Below are 19,917 nucleotides of genomic sequence, written 5' to 3'. Positions count from 1 at the left end.
CAGCAGTCTGTCTATCTGGTGCTGCAGAGCCTGGGCTTAACAGTGCTTTGGACTACAGGTGCATATGTTGAGATATGAGGTAGGAAGGGTTCAGAGCTGTTGTGGTAGTCAGCCATGATCTCCAGTGTTGCAGGACCCAGGTAGATTGCCGGTGTACCTTGCTTGCGTCGCCCCATCATGCTATCCAAATGACAAATATTGATTCTTGTTTTTGTTCCTTGTGAAGTGTATCTACTGTTATTTACAATATATGTATCAGTCTGTTCTTCCAATAGATTTTCATTGTAATATAAAGTGCAGAAGTTTTATGTCAAGTATTTAAATACAATTCCACGTCTAGTTGTTACGTTATTAAACAGGCATGGATTCATTTAGATTGGATTTCATTAAAATGTTATATTTTATAAATATAGTGTTAAGTGCTCTGTAGCATATTCTTGATTTTTTTTTTTTTTGGCCAATAACGCTGACGCTTTTTACTAACCCAAAGTGTGCTTGCTAGATTTATCAACCTTAAGCTCCTTCTGCAACTATATATTTTTGTAACTTTTTTAATTTATTTTCAATTTTAAATTTTGTATGTAACATGAAGAATCAACTCTCCTATGGACCCCTGGATTATGAACAACTCCAGAAGGAGCTTTCTTTAAAAGATACAGTGTGGAAAAAAGTGTCACCTGAATCCAATGAGGACTCATCCACCACTATAGTCTATAGAATGGAAACTTTGGGGGACAGAAACAGCTAAACACTTTCATAGCTTGCAAAATATTGTATTAACAGTTTCTCTCTTGAAACTGTTTTAAATTATTATTTGAGCTTTTTACATTAAGAAGTACTGAATTATTATATACAAGTTATGTATATAGATTGTCCTCTTTTTGCTTGTTCAAAGTGCCATTATCCGAGATATATCCTTAATGCATCTTTTATGTGTGCAGGTTATATTTTGCCAAAGATAGATATTACATTTATTAGGCTGCTTTCCTGATGTAAAACAGAGTATAGCATTAGCAGAGCAAGTTTTATTGTGTATTACCTCTAGTTGGCAAGCTCCATACAGCTATTTTATGTTTAAAGGGGTTGTCCATGAGTCATGAAAAAAAACTAAAGATGGCCGGAGGGGGGCTGCTTAAAAAAATAAAGATCTACTTACCTTCCAGTGCATTCCGGTGTCCCACGCTTCTGTCGCTCTGGTGCGGTCTGGGCGCCATGTAAACAAACATGGCCGCCGGAGCAGGGCAGGACTCAGCTTCCGGCCGGACCCGACAACCTTCTGGCCCCCATACACAATGCTGTGAATAGGGACGGGTAGGCGTGTCCGGCACGGCCGGCAGGAAGGACACCAGAAAGTAGATCTTTATTTTTTTAAGCAGCCCCCTCCGGCCACCTTTTAGTTGTTTTTTCATTACCCTCGGACAACCCCTTTAAGTTTCTTTTTTTTTCTTTCTTTAAAAAAACCATAAATATTGTTTCCAAAAGTTGTTTTACTGAACATGAAAATCGATTTTGTTGCCAGAAATGTAACTTTAAGCTGGTGACAGGTTCCAATAGCCTGTGCTATACTGATTGTAAAAATACCTTTGTCAGTACTTTATAAAACTTTATTGCACCTGGCTCCCTGCCAGTAGCATGCGGTGGTGTCCTGTGTCAGTCTCTCGATACATTCTTCTTTTACTAATCATTCATACAGCTCCCATTGCCCCTCTGCCACCCCTCTAGGCTTGCCACCGCAAGCTGTCATTTGCATTGAGCAGGCAAAGAAGGGGCAGAGGGAGCTGGATGAGTGAGTAGTAGAGGAAGAATACATTGAGTAGAATGAGACCCAGCATGGTGCAGCTGCAGCTACCATTCCTCCCCCAGGACTCGCCACACACTGCTAACAGGGAGCCAGGTAATGTGAAATATAAGGTACAGTAATTATACAGAATGCCAACAAAGGTATTTTTAAAATCAGCATAGCATAGAAACTTGGCACAAGTTCTTGAGAAAGGTTTGCTTTAAATCTAGTTGTTTTAAATTTCAGTCTGGAGTGCCAGGTAAAACAACATAAAATGGTGTAAAGAATCCAAAAATACACTACTTCCAAAAAGTAGGAATCTTTTTACAGAGTTTCAAGGACAACTGCCTGTACAAATAAGCTGCTGTTCATCTATACACAATAAAGCTGACTTGGTGCTTGTTGTTCAGCAGCCCATTTAACATGTATTAAATGCAGAAGTATTTTTCACTTTTTTTCAATATATGTTCCAAGAATACCTATAAAACCTAAATAAAAATTGACATAGACCAATTATTATACAAAGGTCATTTCCTTGTATCTATTGTGCATTTATTCCAAAGTTTTTTTATGTGTTTGCATTAAATGATTGGAATAAACATCTTTTTGTTTACTTTTAGAGGTAAATCTTTCCTTGCCTTAATCATACTATATGTCCTATGTATACTATGGCACCTAACCAAGACATCATTTTCAGCAGTAGTGAGAGTGTTAGGCTACATTTACACGGTTCCAGCGCAGTTCGGTTTTTCTAATGTAACACTGCTGCGTCTGTTTTAGCACTAGGAGCTGCTTACTTTAGTACCGTTTTTATAGGTCAGGTCCTCTTTAAGATATCCTTTCTCATTAAATCTACCATTAAAAAAAAATGAAAAAACACCATCACAACATGGGACTTGTTTGTGCTGCCCACCCTTTGTGCTCCTGTACAGCTCCTCCCTCCCCTATTGATGTCAGCTCATCAGGCTTTGACCTCAAGTTGGGGGTCAAAAACTGAGAAGGGAGTAAAACAGACAAGTCACATGTTGTTTTTAAAAATGCATCCAAACCAAAGCCCAACCCCTGTGACTACACAGAGGATTTTTTTTAGGGTCAAGGTAAGTTATAACAAGCAACTATTTTGTAATGCAAGTGATGTTGTTGGTCACCCTGGTGGTTTGAATAAGTCATAAGTTAGAAATGACAGATTAAGATACTATAAAAAAAAAAAAAATGTTTATAAATTATTCTCGATGGCCCGCTAAATAATTTTCTAACCTTTTGGCTCCCAGTATTCTAAGACCCCATAAAAACAAGGAAAAAGAAGCTTTCACAATTGTGAAAACAGCAGCTACAAATGTAAATCTTTTTTTTTTTATTTTTAATTCTTTTTATTAAAATGTTATCATTACATTTATACATAAAGCAGTACATCATAGCATATAGAGAGTTACATCAAAACGTGTTTCTATATCATAAATCTATTTGGGTACTGTTTTACATGATGCAACTACTTTACAGACATAAATATGTCTATTCCCTTTTAACCCCTTAGGGACGTGGTCCTTTTTCGTTTTTGCATTTTCATTTTTCACTCCCCACCTTCAAAAATCTGTAACTTTTTTATTTTTCCATGTAAAGAGCTCTGTTTGGGCTTGTTTTCTGTGTCACAAATTGCACTTCATAGTGATGGTATTTATTATTCCATGCAGTGTACTGGGAAGCGGGAAAAAACGCATTTGCGCCGTTTTCTTGTGGGGTTGGATTTTACAGCTTTCACTGAGCTCCCCAAATCACATGTCTATGTTATTCTTTGTTTCGGTACGATAACAAGGATAACAAATTTGTACAGGTTTTTATAATGTTTTCATACATTTAAAAAAATTTAAACCTTCTGTACAAAAAAAAATTCTTCATTTTGCCATGTTCTGGCACTAATAACTTTTTCATACTTCAGTGCATGGAGCTGTGGGTGGTGTCATTTTTTACGACTTTTGATGACGAAAAAGAAGCTTTCACAATTGTGAAAACAGCAGCTACAAATGTAAATCTAAAAATTGCCTATGCTGCATACAAAGTAAAGTTAGTACTAATTTCTCCTCGAACAACACAGGAGAAAGATTCAATATAAAACACTACCTACTATGGCAAAGTGAGTATGTAATCTACTTAATAAACTGTCACAAACAATATGTAGGAATGATCATTTAACAGGTGTTTGAACCATCACAGATCTAATGTTAAAAATAAAAGTAAACAATCATAGTCTATCTAGACACTATATCACTAAACATCTCCAAGCAGATTTAAAAATGTGAATAAATGCCGTAGACCAGTGATGGCGAACCTTTAAGAGCCTGAGTGCCCAAACTTCAACCAAAAGCCACTTATTTATTGCATTTATTTTAAGTGCCAGCACAGCAATTTAAGCAATAATTTATTTCTCCTTGTTCTTTTGCAACTTTTAGTCGTTCAGCCTCCTAAACACACCAGCGCAGTTGAAAGGAGGAGAGCAAATTCGCCTATCATTGTAGGAAGATTCTGTAGGAAGATTCTCTGAGTCCTGTCTGGTGAACTTGTCCTGTCTGGTGAGCCCTCTCTGTGGGCCTGGGTGCCCACAGAGAGGGCTCAGAGTTCCGCCTCTGGCACCAGTGCCATAGGTCCGCCACCACTGTCGTAGACCATATCCCTCAGAAAGCAGAAAACAGATTGAAATGCTCAAAAGAAGAGCAATGTATTGGAATTTTAAACTAGCCACCCTGACCCCAAATGGCTTAAACGAGCTGAGGGAAATAACAGAAACCTAATAATAAAATACCCACCTTCCCCCCATAATGTGGACAGTACAATACATGTCCACCTGCTCCCTGACCTGAAACACATCTCCAATCTATTACACCTAGAATCAAAAATCCTTATGACCATGATTAATCACTGAGACCTTTTATGATATTATTTTTTAATGTATTGCTTTTATTGGTCATCCCCTATTGGAAAACATTTCCAGGAGAAGGAGTAGGACAGTGCTAGGTGACATGGTAATAGAGCTGATTTTATTAGTGATAACTGACTATTTTCCGGAAAGAGTATAAGAGGGAATCGTAGGTGTGTGTCATGATTCCTATTTCCTTTTTTTCACCTTCAGTAATCAGCAGGAATATTTGCGGGTAATTGATGTAACCAGTTGGGAGTTCTATACCATTTGGATTTGATTTTGTAGGTATTCTTTTACCCTAATGTATCTAGACATACCACTTGAATTTTGTCTTTCTCTGTAAAGGTTTCCTGTAGTTCAGACTCCCTAGACCAGTGATAGCAAACCTTTTGGAGACCGAGTGCCCAAACTACAACAAAGATCCGCTTATTTATCGCAAAGTGCCAACACAGAAATTTAATTTGTGATTTATTCTCCCTTCTCTGTCACAGTTTTCATTGATACCAGCACCTTGAGGACACCAATATAGCAGAAAATAGTCCCAGGTACAGCTGACTCTTTAAAATATCTCTGTGCACAGCAAGTCCTGGGCTGTCTGGGACTGCAGGAAGATACCTGGAGTCATCTCTGGTGATGGCCCGGGTGCCCACAGAAAGGACTCTGAGTGCCACCTCTGGCACCAGTGCCATAGGTTAGCCATCACTGCCCTAGATAGTATGGTTTAGCGATGTAATGAAGTGCTAATATAGACTTATATTAATAAGAGGTTGCTTTTCTAACAGCTGCCTAGAACAAAGCTTTTCTAGCCAAGTGGGTACCGTGATCTCTCTAGGAAGAGAAAGATAATTGTTGTATGCACACCGCTGTACACTGAAGTGTGAAAAAGTTATTAGCGCTAGAATATGGCAAAATGAAGATTTTTTTTAATTCTTGTAAATGTCTGAAAACATTATAAAAAAACAAATGTATATAAATTTGGTATCCCCCGTGATTATACCAATCCACAGAATAAAGAAAACTTCATTTGAGGCACACGGTGATAGCCAAAAAATTCAAGGCCAAGAAAATGGCACAAATGTGCTTTTTCACCAATTTTACTTCATGTAGAATTTTTATTCCAGCAAGGAATATTAACCCCTTAACGCCGAAGCCACTTTTCACCTTCCTGACACGGTCCATTTTTTCAAATCTGCCCTGTGTCACTATAAACTTTGAAACACTTTAACATATTTAAGTGATTTTAAAATTGTTTTCTCTTGACACATTGTATTTCATTTTAGTTGAAAAATTTTGGTGGTATGTTTTGCATTTATTTATGAGAAAATCAGGTATTTGGTGAAAATTTGGAAAAATTCTCGATTTTTGAACTTCAAAATGTTCTACTTTTTCCACAAATAGTTATAACAGCAAAAAGAATTAATAACTAACATTCACCGAGTGTCTACATTATGTGGACATGGTTTTTTATGCATACTCTTATTTTTGTAGGATGTTATGGGGCTTTGAACGTTAGGTGCGATTTTTCCCTTTTTTATAAAAAATGCAAAATCCTGCTATTGAGGGACCTGCTTAGGTTTAAAGTCACTTTGAGAGGCCTAAATAAAAGTAAACCCCATAAATTACCCCATTATAGAAACTACACCCCAGAAGGCAGGGACCCGGCTACAGGAAGGAGATCACGCAGTCCCGAGGGCTGCGATCGGAGCAGCGGACCCCCCCCCCCCCCCGCCCCCGGTAAGCGATGCGGGGGGTTCGATTCCTGTCAAATGCCCCTAACACGCCGCACGACCGCTCCAATCTCCGATCACGGGTGTTAGAGCCGGGTGTCAGTTATAATATATAGCCGACACCCGCGGCTTCTGGCCCTGGCTCCGTTTAGGAGCCGGGGCCAGAAGTTTGACCTAATAGTACTGCATTTTGCGGGAACGCACCTCCCGCGATGCAGTACTATTACGTCAAATGTCGGGAAGGGGTTAAATATCGTCTCTATGAAGCACAAATTTGCTACATAGAAAAAAGCCCTGACGCAGCTCTTTACATGGAAAAATAGAAAAGTTCTAGATTTTTGAAGGTGAGGAGTGAAAATTGAATACTCTAAAACAAAAAAGGGCCTGGTAGTTAAGGTGTTAATGGAATGTATGTGTCTGTTTTTTAAGAAGTCTAGTCTAAACCGTTTTAACTGATCACTTCAAATATAATTCATGAGAAGCAATGAAGAACCAGTACCAAATGGATGCAGATTGGCCAAGAGAAATGGATGTTAATGTGCATTTTTCATTGGTTGACAATTGGCTTCCTCTGCTTTAACGCAGCATGTGGATGAGATTTTTTAAATCCCTATGCTGCTAATGTAACTATTTTAAACAATTCCAAATAGGCTAACCTGCAGCCAAGCCACCCCATGTGTTTCCAGGCTAAGAGCTGCAGTGCCATGATGTAGCTACCTCCTGCAGATCTGTCACTGTTGTGACTACTCACTCATTTTCAGTATTGCCCTCTCCCCCTCCCCCCCCCCCCCCGGCTGATCTTTCTTTTTGAATGCACCGGCCCATCTGCGTTACCAAAGTCTCTACCAGAAAACTTCTCCTGATTTTAAGACTAGGTTTCCAGAAAAGGGTTACCGTATATACGTGTATAAGCCGAGTTTTTAAGCACAAAAAATACTTGAGTCTATAAAAATAAACAAACTGTGTATTCCTTTCTGTCGCCAAGACTGTCTCGCCTCCCTCACTCCCTGCAGGTCCTCTTCATTCTTCTGATGTTCCAGTTCTGTCTCCGGGTTTCCACAAGCTGGTGTCACATACTGCATGACGTCGGAGCCTTTCCTGACATTGTAGTTTGTAGCATGCGGGGACCCAGAGACAGAGCATCAGAAGAAAGAAGAGGACCTGTGGGGGGTGCATCAGAAATGTAAGTACAGAGTTTTCTGGCTATATACTGGGGGCAGGGGCTGGCTAGCTATATACTAGAGGGCATGGGCGGGCTAGCTGGCTATCTATATACTGGGTGGAGTCTGTAATAAATGCATTTTCTACCCTAGGCTTATACTTGATTCTATAGTTTTTCGTGATAAAATTAGGTACCACGGCTTATACCCGAGTATATACGGTAATAAAATAAAATCTCATCAATAAGCCATGAAGTATTTGTAAAGTGCATCTAATTCTTAATTAAACCCTCACATGTCCTAAAATTGCAGGAAAGAAATTGTATAGCTCTACAAAGTGACAATGCAAATTTGGTGTGAACAGAGCTCCTTCCCTTAAATGCTCATACAACAGTTTACAGTCATGTTTGGGGTATTGGCATTCTCAATAGAAATTGGTATTTGGCATTTTGGCATCTAATCCATTATGAATGTGTACATTTATGTAGCCAAAAAGTACAAATTTGCACCTCCATTTTGTTTTAACCCCCGTGAACACTTTAAGGTTGTTTTACTCATGGCCTTTTGTAAATAAGGAAGGCAAAACCCTTCAAAGGCTGATTCCAATTGGCCTAAAGCAGGGAAAAATTCCTTCCCGACCTTTAATATGGCGGTCATAATAACTCCTAGGGCTAGGCCCCCAGCCTCTAAACCAACATGTGTCCTGATGTTAGGACTTAAAGGGTTATTCCGGGAATATGAGCGTCTGACACAAAAAACCATAATGATATAAATAAATGAATACAACAATACTCAATGTAATTAGTCGCAAAATGAAGCCTAATTAGTTTGATTTTATGATTTACAAAATTTATGGCCTCTCTAAAGTAGGTGGAGTTATTACTAAGATGGCTGCCACTGGACACTACAAGTCCCATGATCCTTTAGTTCTCAGTAACTCCTCCTCCCTCTTATGCTCTGCTCCCAGTGATGATGTAACAGACTTTCTTGCTCTGTTACCATAGTAATGATGTGTAACTGCCATCTCCACTGGATGAGCTGCAAACAACCGACTACAGCCTAACTTAGTGGTGATCACATGACCTGCCCAGGCAGGTGCAGGACATGTGATGTGGACATGTGACCAGTGGCCATCTTCTGTCCTGTGTCTCCTCCTGCAACGGACCACGCAGAGGAAATTAACGGACTGATTAAAGGGCCAGTAGCATTTTAATTCTTCCTTACAGTCTATCTCATCAGCATTTTCTGCTAAGGGGAGAAAACTTTTAAATAACAACCAATTACAAAATAGCTTATATTTTGAGTACCCATTTGTATAAGAATTATGCTTATTCCTGGAATACCTCTTTAAGTACTACTCTATTTACTCCTATATCCTTAATATTGTACTGTTCATAAAAGTAATTTAAAGATGAACTTCAAACATGCTCTTATAATCCATCTATTTAGCCAATTACACTTTCTTACTGCATGAAACCATCCACCCAGACTAACGTCCAGACCATATCTACCAGACAGCTAGTCCAGCCTCTGAGCGCTCTGCACCTAAACTCCCCCTAATACTGTAAATATTTGCATAGTAGCCAAGGCTCCTAATTTTACCACAAAAAAACCTGGGGAAAGTTGTTGACTCCAGTATAAGCCCTAGGGTAGGAAATGCAGCTGCTACTCTAATAAAATGTCCAGCAGCTCATTAATAAAAATATCCACAGCAGAGCCCCCTTAATGAATGTCCACAGCAGTGCCCCCATTAAAGAAATCTCCACAGCAGATGCCCCAGGTGCAAAGAGTTCCACAGTCTTAGTGTCTATGGCGTTGATAGAACCGCCTCTCCTCTAAAGATATGTACTGTCTCTTCAGATATTTTTACATTGTAATGAGGTTACCCGGTCATAGTTTGTAGCTGAATAACCTTAATCTTTGCAATCTGTCCTTGTATTCTAGTCCTGCCTTTCCCTTACTAATATTGGTTACTCTTCCCATCACCCATTCCAGTTCAACTATATAATTTTATTACTGTCAAGATTTGGGATCAGTGGATCCTCTGGACTGGTACTAGCTAGCCAGCACCTGGTCTTCACCAGTCAGGTGAAGTCCGGTTCAGGCACAGGGTCAGGGCAAACGGCAGAGATGCAAGGTCAAGTACAATCCAGGGTCAGGAACTTCCAGACAGCTTGATAAATCTGCCCCATTGTGCTTGATGCAAAAAATGGATGCATGGTTTGGTTTTTTCCCCATTGTGTTTGCAATGTGTTTCAAAACGCCAACAAACAACGTAGGTAGAGATGTATTAATGAATCAATCTTTAGACCATTGTAGAGTAGAACTAGACAGCTCTCTATTGTGCCAGATTAATCACTGGGAAAGATTTATCAGAGAGCAGAAGTGTTCTCATGGCAACTAATCAGAGCTCAGCTTTTATTTTATAAATTGCTGTGGAGAAATAGCAACCCATCAGAGCTCAACTTTTATCTAGAACAGTTCTGCTATGACACTTCTGTTAACTCTACCCCATTGCGTCTGATGCTGGATGATTAATTTGGTGCAGCAGTGAACTATGTAGTTCTACTCTACACTGTTATAAAGAGCGACACATCAATATATCTCCGCCGTGGATATGTTATAGCTTTAACGTTATAACCACAGTGACCTGTCACATTGGAGAATATCAAATGCCATTGAATGGGTGGACTTGGAGAGCTCCTCCAGATTGGGCCTAACCCTCCATCATACTGCTACACCTATAACTTTTTTTTCCCCAAAGAAACCTCTCAATCTGGGACTCATTCCCAGCTCACCCACCACACCAGCTTTTTGGGGATCTGACTCCTGGACAGACTTTTGCAAGCCATGGCCCTCCCCACCACCAGATGTACCATCACGCCTGGAACAACCATCTGGGCCCTCACCAAGTCTTCCCAGCAGCCATCTGCTCTCCGCCGTATATCCAGCACTCTGGCTGCAGGTTTTTTGGCCTCCCAGAACGTAACAAGCACTGCAGTATACAAGCAAACTATATACTCTGCCTCATTTTTTTTTTAAATAATAGATTTATTGATGACAAGAACACCTGTAGAAATCAGAAACGTAGTCCTCATTATATCAAACTATATGAACCATATATAAAATAACCGTGTCAGTTTAAACATGTGAACATGCCTGCATGAAAATTAAGGACATGCAATCAAGCCAACTTTCTCCTGGCCTGTTTTATAATTGAGGATAACAGAAGAGCCCAGTTACCTTCAATAGAACAGTGATGAAGAGTGAAACGAAATGGTGGAGGATATGGAATGGTTACACACACAAAGAAATATCCAAGGAAGGATGAGAAAGGGAAGGGAGTGCCCAGGCCAGGGAGGCGATATAACCGCTAGCAGAGTCTCATGGTGATAGTCTGTACTCTGCAAACTGCTAAAAAGGAGCCACTGTTGCCAAGTCTTTATAAAATTTGTCTTCTGTTCTATGGATAGAAGAGGTAAAGTCCTTCATGTTCATGATGTCATTTACTTTTATAACCCGTCATGGTGGGTGGTGACCCAAGCCTCAATTTAAGCCAGAATCCGATGTCCGTACCATTGCTTTTGGGCTTCCCCTAGCTTCCTCCCCTAGATCTCTTTGCGCTGATACTGCCCTCCAGGATTCCCCTGCAACCTGCCTCCACACCCCTGATGAAGGCTCCAAGTGGGGAAGCAGAGACCTATTTTCATTGTATCACGTCCGGGGCCACAAGCCCATTCTGCTACCCCAGCTCTTGCAATCCTCCTTCATGCCCCTCCTCTTCTGCCCCCTACTGAATGTGTTGAGTGTGGTCTTCTCTGATCACCTGTTATCAGGCAATCCCACAAAACAGTGCTAATATCTACTGACCTCCAGAGCTCTCCTTCACCTTCCACATAGGTCTCATCCTGTTCTATTAAGCTGCTTGCTAACTAGGTCAATGTTAATCCAACATCAGGTCGGTTGACTTTTCATTGAACGCAAGCACACACTCTTCTTTCATTTACTACAGCTTTGAGGTAGTCGTGTTCTAAGTCACACTTTTGCCTGGCGGTTGAAAAGTTGACAGCTTTACCATACTTTTTCTTAAGCAAACTATGATAAAGGCTAAATTTAAATCCGCCTATAAGCTTTTGGCTTGATAGGACCATTATCGCCTTAACTACGAAATGGTTATATGTGGCAACAAGGACAAGTTTTGTACACCAAAACACAAGAAATCTAAGTTTGATCTTGAGAAGTATCTGAGACACAGGCAGATGCAAGCAGTGGACTCCGCTTAAAAAGAAATTTGTGGTGTTGGTGAGGCCCCAGAGACATCCTCTCTGATTCACATCTCTCATAAATCAATAAAAAGACATGAGATAATTTGGCAGCAGACTTGAATTACATGAAGATACTCAAACATCTCATGGAAAGGCTACATCTAATGCTATCGAGACCTGTCCGTCTCATTTGAACAGCTACCTTAACTACATTGAGTACCAGGACAACAGGGGGAGGCGTAACAATCTCTGTCTTAAAGGGGTACCTGAGACCATACCTCCTGAAGCTCTAATGTACAATATCCTGCAACCTCTCCTGGATCCTGATCTCAGTGCTATTTTAGCGTTTGAACCCTCCGTGCTGTACTCTCATCTTCTGAACTACACCCATAGCGATGCAATTCTAAAAAAGGAACAGAGAGAATCCGGGTATACAATAGGATGGGTCCAAAATAGACATTTTTGAGGACACTGCCACTGTGATGCTGGGGAAAAGACGGCAACTAAAACTAGTGACTGATGCTTTCCATCTTAAGACAATAACATACAGATTGGTCTTTCCCGTTGGCATCTCCTTGAATGGGTCCCACAAGATTATCAGCAACCCGGTCAACCAATTCCCAATATGTGAGAAACTATCACTTCTTGGCTCCAGATCATGAATATTTTGGTTATGCCAGCCTTACCTTACATCCCAAATTGGCAATCTGTGAGGCAATCCCAGCTACCAAAGGAACCACCTAGCACCTCATCTATTAATAAGAAATAAGTAATGTTTTTCATTTTTTAATACTAATGATCCAGTATAAATAGGGAAGGGACCGTATATCACTAGAAAAGATGTAACTTTTTATGCTAAATATCATGTATAAATAGGAGGGCAGTATAGGGCTACAGGTGTCACATTATTTTATGGTACAGATCAGGTGTATATATATCTATCTATATATATCTATCTATATATAGGAGAGGGACAGTGTAACATGTAAACTACACCCAAAAGAAGAGGAATAAACAAAGAATATAAAAAAATATGCGATCATTGTGAAAATGCCTCTTTTGGAAAACACTAAACCAAACAAAAAATTTGTTTTTTCACACAAAGTAATCAATAAATTAAATCACAATTTTTTATTATATTTCTACACACTAAAAATAGCAAAAAAGTAAACCATGCACATGTAAAATATGCCTGGAAATATACAGTGAAGTATACAGTAGCATTCCTCCACATAGTCTTTCACCCTTATAATACAATTCTCAGGCATAGGCCCCAATGTATGTTTTGGCTACCAAACCTTCTTGGCATGATGAGGGGCTGACCCGGGCAGATATTTAAAAATAGTCTGCCAATCCAAACATAACCTTGCCAGGTATTTTTGTGCATCACAAGAACATGCTGTTTGGAAGATTCGGCTCCGAAAACCGGAAGTGATGCTCCACTCCAGCGTCTCACGAGCATGAAAATAATGACCATGGTCACCAATAAACTATATATGATGCCTGGTAAGTACTAGATTATGCATATAGCTAATGTATGTTCAATAAAGCTGTTCAATAAATTCTAAGTGCCAGAATGACCAGAATAAATAAATAAACCCATTAAAACTGTGCAAAAAAAGTGCAAATGTGCATATATTGAAGAAATATGGACATATAGGAACTATTTTTGAGTGTCAAACCTGGAAAAAGTGACAAATATAAAAAATGTGTAATACAAACATCATGTTGTATATAAAATTAACAAAACTACAAAATTATTAATATACAAATATATAAGTACATGAGATGTAAAGAAATATTGAAAAAACCTTGAAAGTGCATAGAGAAATATATATGATATCGAGCATCCTACCATTTCTGAAACAATATGAAAATAACATTATGCAAAACATTTAGAATTGCAGTCTATAATTGTAAAGTCCGTGCCAAATGTCCCGCTATCCGCAGTTTGCAGATTGGGTGGCGTTAATTCCTGTTTGTGTTTCCAATGTGTGAACTGCGACTTTGCTTTGGGTTTATTGAGCCACACCCTGCTCTCTGCAATTCAGCACTGTCCAGCAAGGGCTACTAGCCTGATGGACGGCTGCTGAAGGCATGTCCAGTATCTTCTTTATTTCCCTGCTCAGTCCCATTGGACCTCGCTGGTTATATTATCATATCTCAGCTCCATATTTTGCCTGTGCTTTCTATTGTATGCTATTGCTTCTCTGGTAATCTGATCTCGGCTTTGTACTATCGACTACCCCCTTTGGACTCCGATTCTGTACTGTACTTGCTATCGCGGTGTGACCCGTGACCCTGACCACTCTTTCTGTGTTGTTTTGTTTGTCAGTCTTGTTTAGTGTCTGCACTGTGGCTTAGGGAGGAATCGGGGTTCAGTTACTGCACATTGCTTAGGGTGGGGCCAGTAAGTAGGCAAGTGACAACTTAATGACAGTTTAGTGCTCACTGTCCTCCTGTGCCCCTTGCCATCCTCCTTACCATAATATTAAAATATGTAAATATAAAGTGGCAAATAGGTCACCAACATTATGTAAACAAAAATGTATAAACAAATTTAAAAGTGATATTTTAATGAAACTAATGATAACGGTGAGTAAAAAAATTTTTAAACCGTTCCTTTACTGCCATAAAAAGCATACTATTAGATCATAAATCCAAGGAAGTCAATGATGACATAACCTAGGGGACATGCAACACTATAAAAAAAATTAAGAGATGTAAAATCTCAAAAGACAATCCTAAATAAAACCGGATCAAGGGGGACAACTTGTCCCCCACTTCTATCAGCCAGGGATATACCAGTGATCATAGGAATGCTGCTAACAGACTCTCATTAAGCCCTGAGAGTTGCATAGTCTTGAGCCGCCAAATCTATTTGGTCTCCAATTGCTGTAATTTCTAGATAACTACTTCAGTCTTGGCAGCATTCACGATTCCATTAATATTTGCCTTCGCTTGCACTTTTAACTTAGGAGTCATAAGACTCTCATAAATCTTGGGACATACATACAGCATAATAAATCACACCTTTGGTAGAGCACTTTATTGGCCAAGTTACACCATAGGTTTTTGTTCCAGAAGAGTCAGTGAAAGTTGTGCAGTTGTCAATATTAGTACACACGTTACAATTCTCACATGGCACACATCCCTGTTTGGGTTTGGATGTTCCAAAAATTAACTGTGTGGGTCTAGGGAGGATAAAATTTATGAACCAAAAAATCATATAAATCAGAGTGCCAGATGAGATGATAAAAACGGAAAGCAAATAGGGCAATATTTCTAGAGACTTTGATGCGTGTCAGACCACTGATAGTGACATACCTTATTGTGGTGTCTCCTGATGTCTTGGGGCGTGGGTGTAATTATTTATTTCGTGGAGTTTCCACCTCCCTTTTGTAAGCCTTTTTGTAACAAAGTTTAGAATATCCTCTTTCACAAAAACATGTCGTCAGATACCTTGATTGTCTCTTGAAGTGGGTGTCAGTAGAACAAACTCTTTTAAGTCTTAAAAATTCAGTATTCACCAATTGCAGTGGATAAGAGGAAGACACTAATAACAATGAATTAACAGATGTCTCTTTGCGGGAAACCGTCCGTCTTCAATAAACAATGACCATCTTTTTTTTTTACAAGAATATACAGAAATTTAATTTGACTGGGATCAGATTTCTAAGTCATTATAATATTAACATAATTGTCATTCAAGGAAGTCAAGAATCCATCCAATTCAAATGTGATACCTGCCAGATCAAAAATATATCGTTGATTCGATTAACCGTGCCCAAAATATGACACCCTTCATCAATGACAGCTGATCCGAATCTGTCCCTCTCCCACAACCCCAGGAACTATACTGATATGCGTGTTATGTGCTTGTTGCAAGTTTTTTTCTATTTTTAGAAGGTGGTAAATCTGGGTCGCAATGTCATTCTGTTACCTTTCCCTGGGTTTGCAAGGTGTTCTCTGCAAATCGTTAGCTCTGTCTCCCTTGCAGCCTTCTCCTCTTTCTCCATGCTTTCTTCAGCTGACAGACTGCAGCACAATTTAAACTGCTATGTCTTCTAAATCTAGTTCTACCTACCTAGTTCACAGATCTGATGTCATTTTAAAGTTGAAAATCCCCGTCATGTCAGGATTGTATTTTGTGTTGCCACAGACACCATTTTTCCGGTAAACTTAGTCCGGAGTGAGGTTTGTATGGTAATTGCACACCAGACTATAACTTTAATAGTTGTGGGGAATTGCTCTGGTAGTTGACAGGTAGCAGTGCAAGAAGCAGTGACACACGCAGGTTTAAAAGTCCAACTTAAGTGTTTATTCACACTTGCAAAACAGAACACAAATTCAGCCTTGGCTTAGGCACATGCAAAAACATTATAAAAGTAATTCCTGCCCGGCTAGGCGCTGTCTAATACATTTTGAGGACCCTAGCTATCCGGGTACTAGGCTGCCTGGCACACGCTCTTGGCCAGCAGCAAGACAGGAGGCCCTCAGTTACCTTTGCTGTGAGAATGCAATCTCACTTTCAGCTCTCCAGGTAGTGTCTCTCCTACTGCTTCTAGCCTGCAGACTAAATCAGGCCCTAACAAGACCTGTGACCCGCACCTGTGGGCTATACAAAAGCCCAGGACCGAAGCCCGGGTGGAGTAGGAGTCCCACTACCAGCCTACCCCTACTCCATAATAAGCAGGCCCAGTACGGACATTACAAATGTGTCTGTGTTAGCTAGGCCAACACAGACAAAACAGACTATTCCTGCTTATCATGTCTGCATTAACCCTTGGGTTACTGCAGACAAACCCAGGGCTTTTACCACATGCATTTCATCTGCCTGTAAGACAGATAGCGGTTTTCCCACACAATACCTCTCACTTTCTCACATAGTGTATATATCTGGTTCTGTGGCACTGAAGGGACGATTGTCATTTTTTTTTATTCACTAGAACTCTCTTTTTAAGTGCCATGATTCAGAAGATATAGCTGCATGAACTGTGCCCCAAGACTTCATTATATATGTTTGGGATATTTACAGTTAGGATGTGTAGGACATTAGGGTGTAATGGGGATTATGCTTGGGCATAAGCATATGAAGTGGAAAATTTATATCACACTTGTGTTCCATATTACATATCATATTTTTCATACATGACATGTCTTTTTTTTTTTAATCTTTAGGTGAAATCTGTGATCAATCTACTGTTTGCTGCATACACCGGAGACGTATCTGCATTGAGAAGGTAAAGCAAATCAATATACAATATATATTGCATTGTTTTATTGTAATTTGTTGCAGAGAAAAACACATTTTTATTTCCAGGATTCAGGTACATAAAGGTATTCTTTATAGTATAATAATACCGTATATATGATTGAATAGATGCAGGTTCATTATAATTCCATAGTAATGACCAAAGAAATGCAAAAATAACCAACTCCAAATATAATAGGACTATCTCTAATAGTAGAGGGTGATCCTATGTGTAAAAAGATTATTTGAAAGATCTTTATACTATTTGATATTTGGATACTCTGCCATCAGAGTTTCAGGGTTATGGCCCTCCTCTCCTTTATCTCACGCACATTATAGTTCACCACAATGAACGATGTTGCATACATATCATAGTTGCACAGACTAGAAAGTTAATGGTGGGGTGAAAGACATTTAAGGAATTTCCCCTGATTCTGAGTTACCATATTTTTTGGACTATAAGGCGCACAAAATATCCTTCGATTTTCTGAGAAATCAAAGGTGCGCCCTATAGTCCAGTTCGACTTATATATGAACCGTACTTATAGACAACAGCTGCCTTGAACTGTGCACAGGTCTGCCACTTATAATCAGGTGCGCCTTATAATCTGTTGCGCCTTATATATGAACCTAGAAATTTTAGCAGGCATTTATTGATGGTGTACCTTATAATCCGGTGCGCCTTATAGTCCGAAAAATACGGTACTTCTCCTTAACCAACAAGGAATTAAGCATATGTGTTAAGGCATTATCCGCAAGCTAGCTACAAAGTACAGGGATGCAAAAACTCAACAAGATCAGTTTTTGCAGAAAGTGGTGGTGTTCATCTAAGCTGTGTACATTTTTTGATTCAGACCATGTACTCATATAGTGGTTAACTGCTTGAGAAGATGAACTTTTTAGTTGTATCATCTTGTTTTTTTTTATTTTTATGAAGGGTGTATGTAAAAAATAAAAAGAACCCTAAATGGCCTCTAAATTTTGAAGTTTTAAAATCAAATCAACACTTTTTCTCCATTTTGCCAACCATAAAAATTTTCATAAAATATGATCAAATGTGGTACAGTTTTTAACAGTATCTAAAAAAAATGACACCTTGCCCAATTCTGCACACCAAAGTGTGAAAAAGTTACAGCTGTCAGAAAATGGCAACACTAGACTTTTGTATGCAAAGTTTTTAATTTCTTTATTACGGTATCATTACTAGTGATAAGCACATCTGTAGAAATTTGAGTTCAGGATCTGACATTAAACTGTCTGCACATCTGTCTATTTACACTGCACATTAAAGGGGTTGGACACTTTTCAATAAATCTTTTCCATTAGAAATGTCTCTGCATGTATGCCCTTCAGCCTTTCCCTGTTCTCCCCATGCTGCACTTTGCATCTCTACACAGCTTCCTGTATCTCACTCCTTAAAGGAAACCTACCACCACAAATCTACCTATAAAGGTAGATCGGGTGGTAGGTGAATCAATGGGACGTGAGGATAGCCCTTTTAAGGGCTAATCCTCACGTCCCCGCAATTTTTTGTAAACTTTTATTACCCTAATATGTTAATTTTGTTATGCGGCTACTTGGGCGGGGAGTAGCCGCATCTGAGATTACACGAGACGGCTACTCCACGCCCCGGTAGCCACTTTTACCCCTCCTACTCACCATGTTCGGCGCGCAGCTGCTCGTAGCTGCGCGCCCTCGTCCACCGATCCTGCCGTCTGCGCATGCGCAGAACAGCAGGCCCGCGCCTGCGCAGTCACTGCTCCGAAGCCGGGGCTGCACAGGCGCGGGCCTGCTGTTCTGCGCATGCGCAGACGGCAGCATCGGCGGACGAGGGCGCGCAGCTACGAGCAGCTGCGCGCCGAACATGGTGAGTAGGAGGGGTAAAGTGGCTACCGGGGCGTGGAGTAGCCGCCTCGTGTAATCTCAGATGCGGCTACTCCACGTCCAAGTAGCCGCATAACAAAATTAACATATTAGGGTAATAAAAGTTTACAAAAAATTGCGGGGACTTGAGGATTAGCCCTTAAAAGGGCTATCCTCACGTCCCATTGATTCACCTACCACCCGATCTACCTTTATAGGTAGATTTGTGGTGATAGGTGCCCTTTAAGTCTGTCCTTATGGCAGCCTCCAGTGTGTCTTTTTTTCTCTCAGTCCATCTCACTGACAGACACAGGGAGAGGGAGGGGGGAGCAGCAGCATGAATCATAAACTCCTGCTGCAGAACCCTCCTGTTCACAGAGAGTCTGCACACAGCAGTAAAGGAAGCATCAGGGATGATGAATTGGTGAAAATTCAGGGAATATTATTAAGGCAGCAAAGGCACATAGATAATTTATGTTAAATAGTGGTCAACACATTCAAACGGTTTGCATATGTTTTTACTGCATTACAAAGCATTATTATTGCAGTCAGTGGAGTAATAAGACACCAGGGCCCCCATATACCTAAAATCGTGCTGCCAATATATAGCAGTATGATACACAGACATGTACTTACAGCACCATACACATACATCTTATTTATATTGTCCAGCAACAGCCTCCCTTCTTAAGAGACTGTCCAGCAGTGACCTTTAATCAATAAATGACTGGCAGCGGCCCCAATCAATTAACGTCCATTAGCGTCCTCCACTCAATAAAATGCCCAGCAGCAAGCAACATTCCCTCCCCCCCCCCCCCCCCCAAAGAAAAAAAGGACTTGCCTTCTTCCTGATCCCTCCGTCCTGCATTAAAGCAACTGTATTATATTGAATGGATACAGTTGAAAGCACAGAGCACAGGGGGGCCCATAGATAGAAATTTCCAGCAGCTATAT

The 19,917-nt window shown here is 40.0% G+C and overlaps 1 protein-coding gene across 2 annotated transcripts in view; it reads left to right on the top strand.

The window, feature by feature from the left end:
- Nucleotides 1–19,917, top strand: part of GLS (glutaminase) — a 142,273-nt gene that overhangs the window by 101,682 nt on the left and 20,674 nt on the right. The window contains exon 15 of one of the 2 annotated variants that reach the window (XM_072120882.1): nucleotides 17,028–17,089. In XM_072120882.1, coding sequence (XP_071976983.1) covers nucleotides 17,028–17,089 — 62 coding nt within the window. Of the gene's footprint in view, nucleotides 1–592; nucleotides 2,400–17,027; nucleotides 17,090–19,917 lie in introns of those variants that run through there. The other variant, XM_072120883.1, reaches the window with a different exon arrangement.

Source organism: Engystomops pustulosus, chromosome 8, assembly GCF_040894005.1.
Source record: "Engystomops pustulosus chromosome 8, aEngPut4.maternal, whole genome shotgun sequence".
Classification (NCBI taxonomy): Eukaryota; Metazoa; Chordata; class Amphibia; order Anura; family Leptodactylidae; genus Engystomops; species Engystomops pustulosus.
The sequence above is the reverse complement of the archived record's forward strand: the minus strand, read 5'-3'. Positions and strand labels throughout refer to the sequence as shown.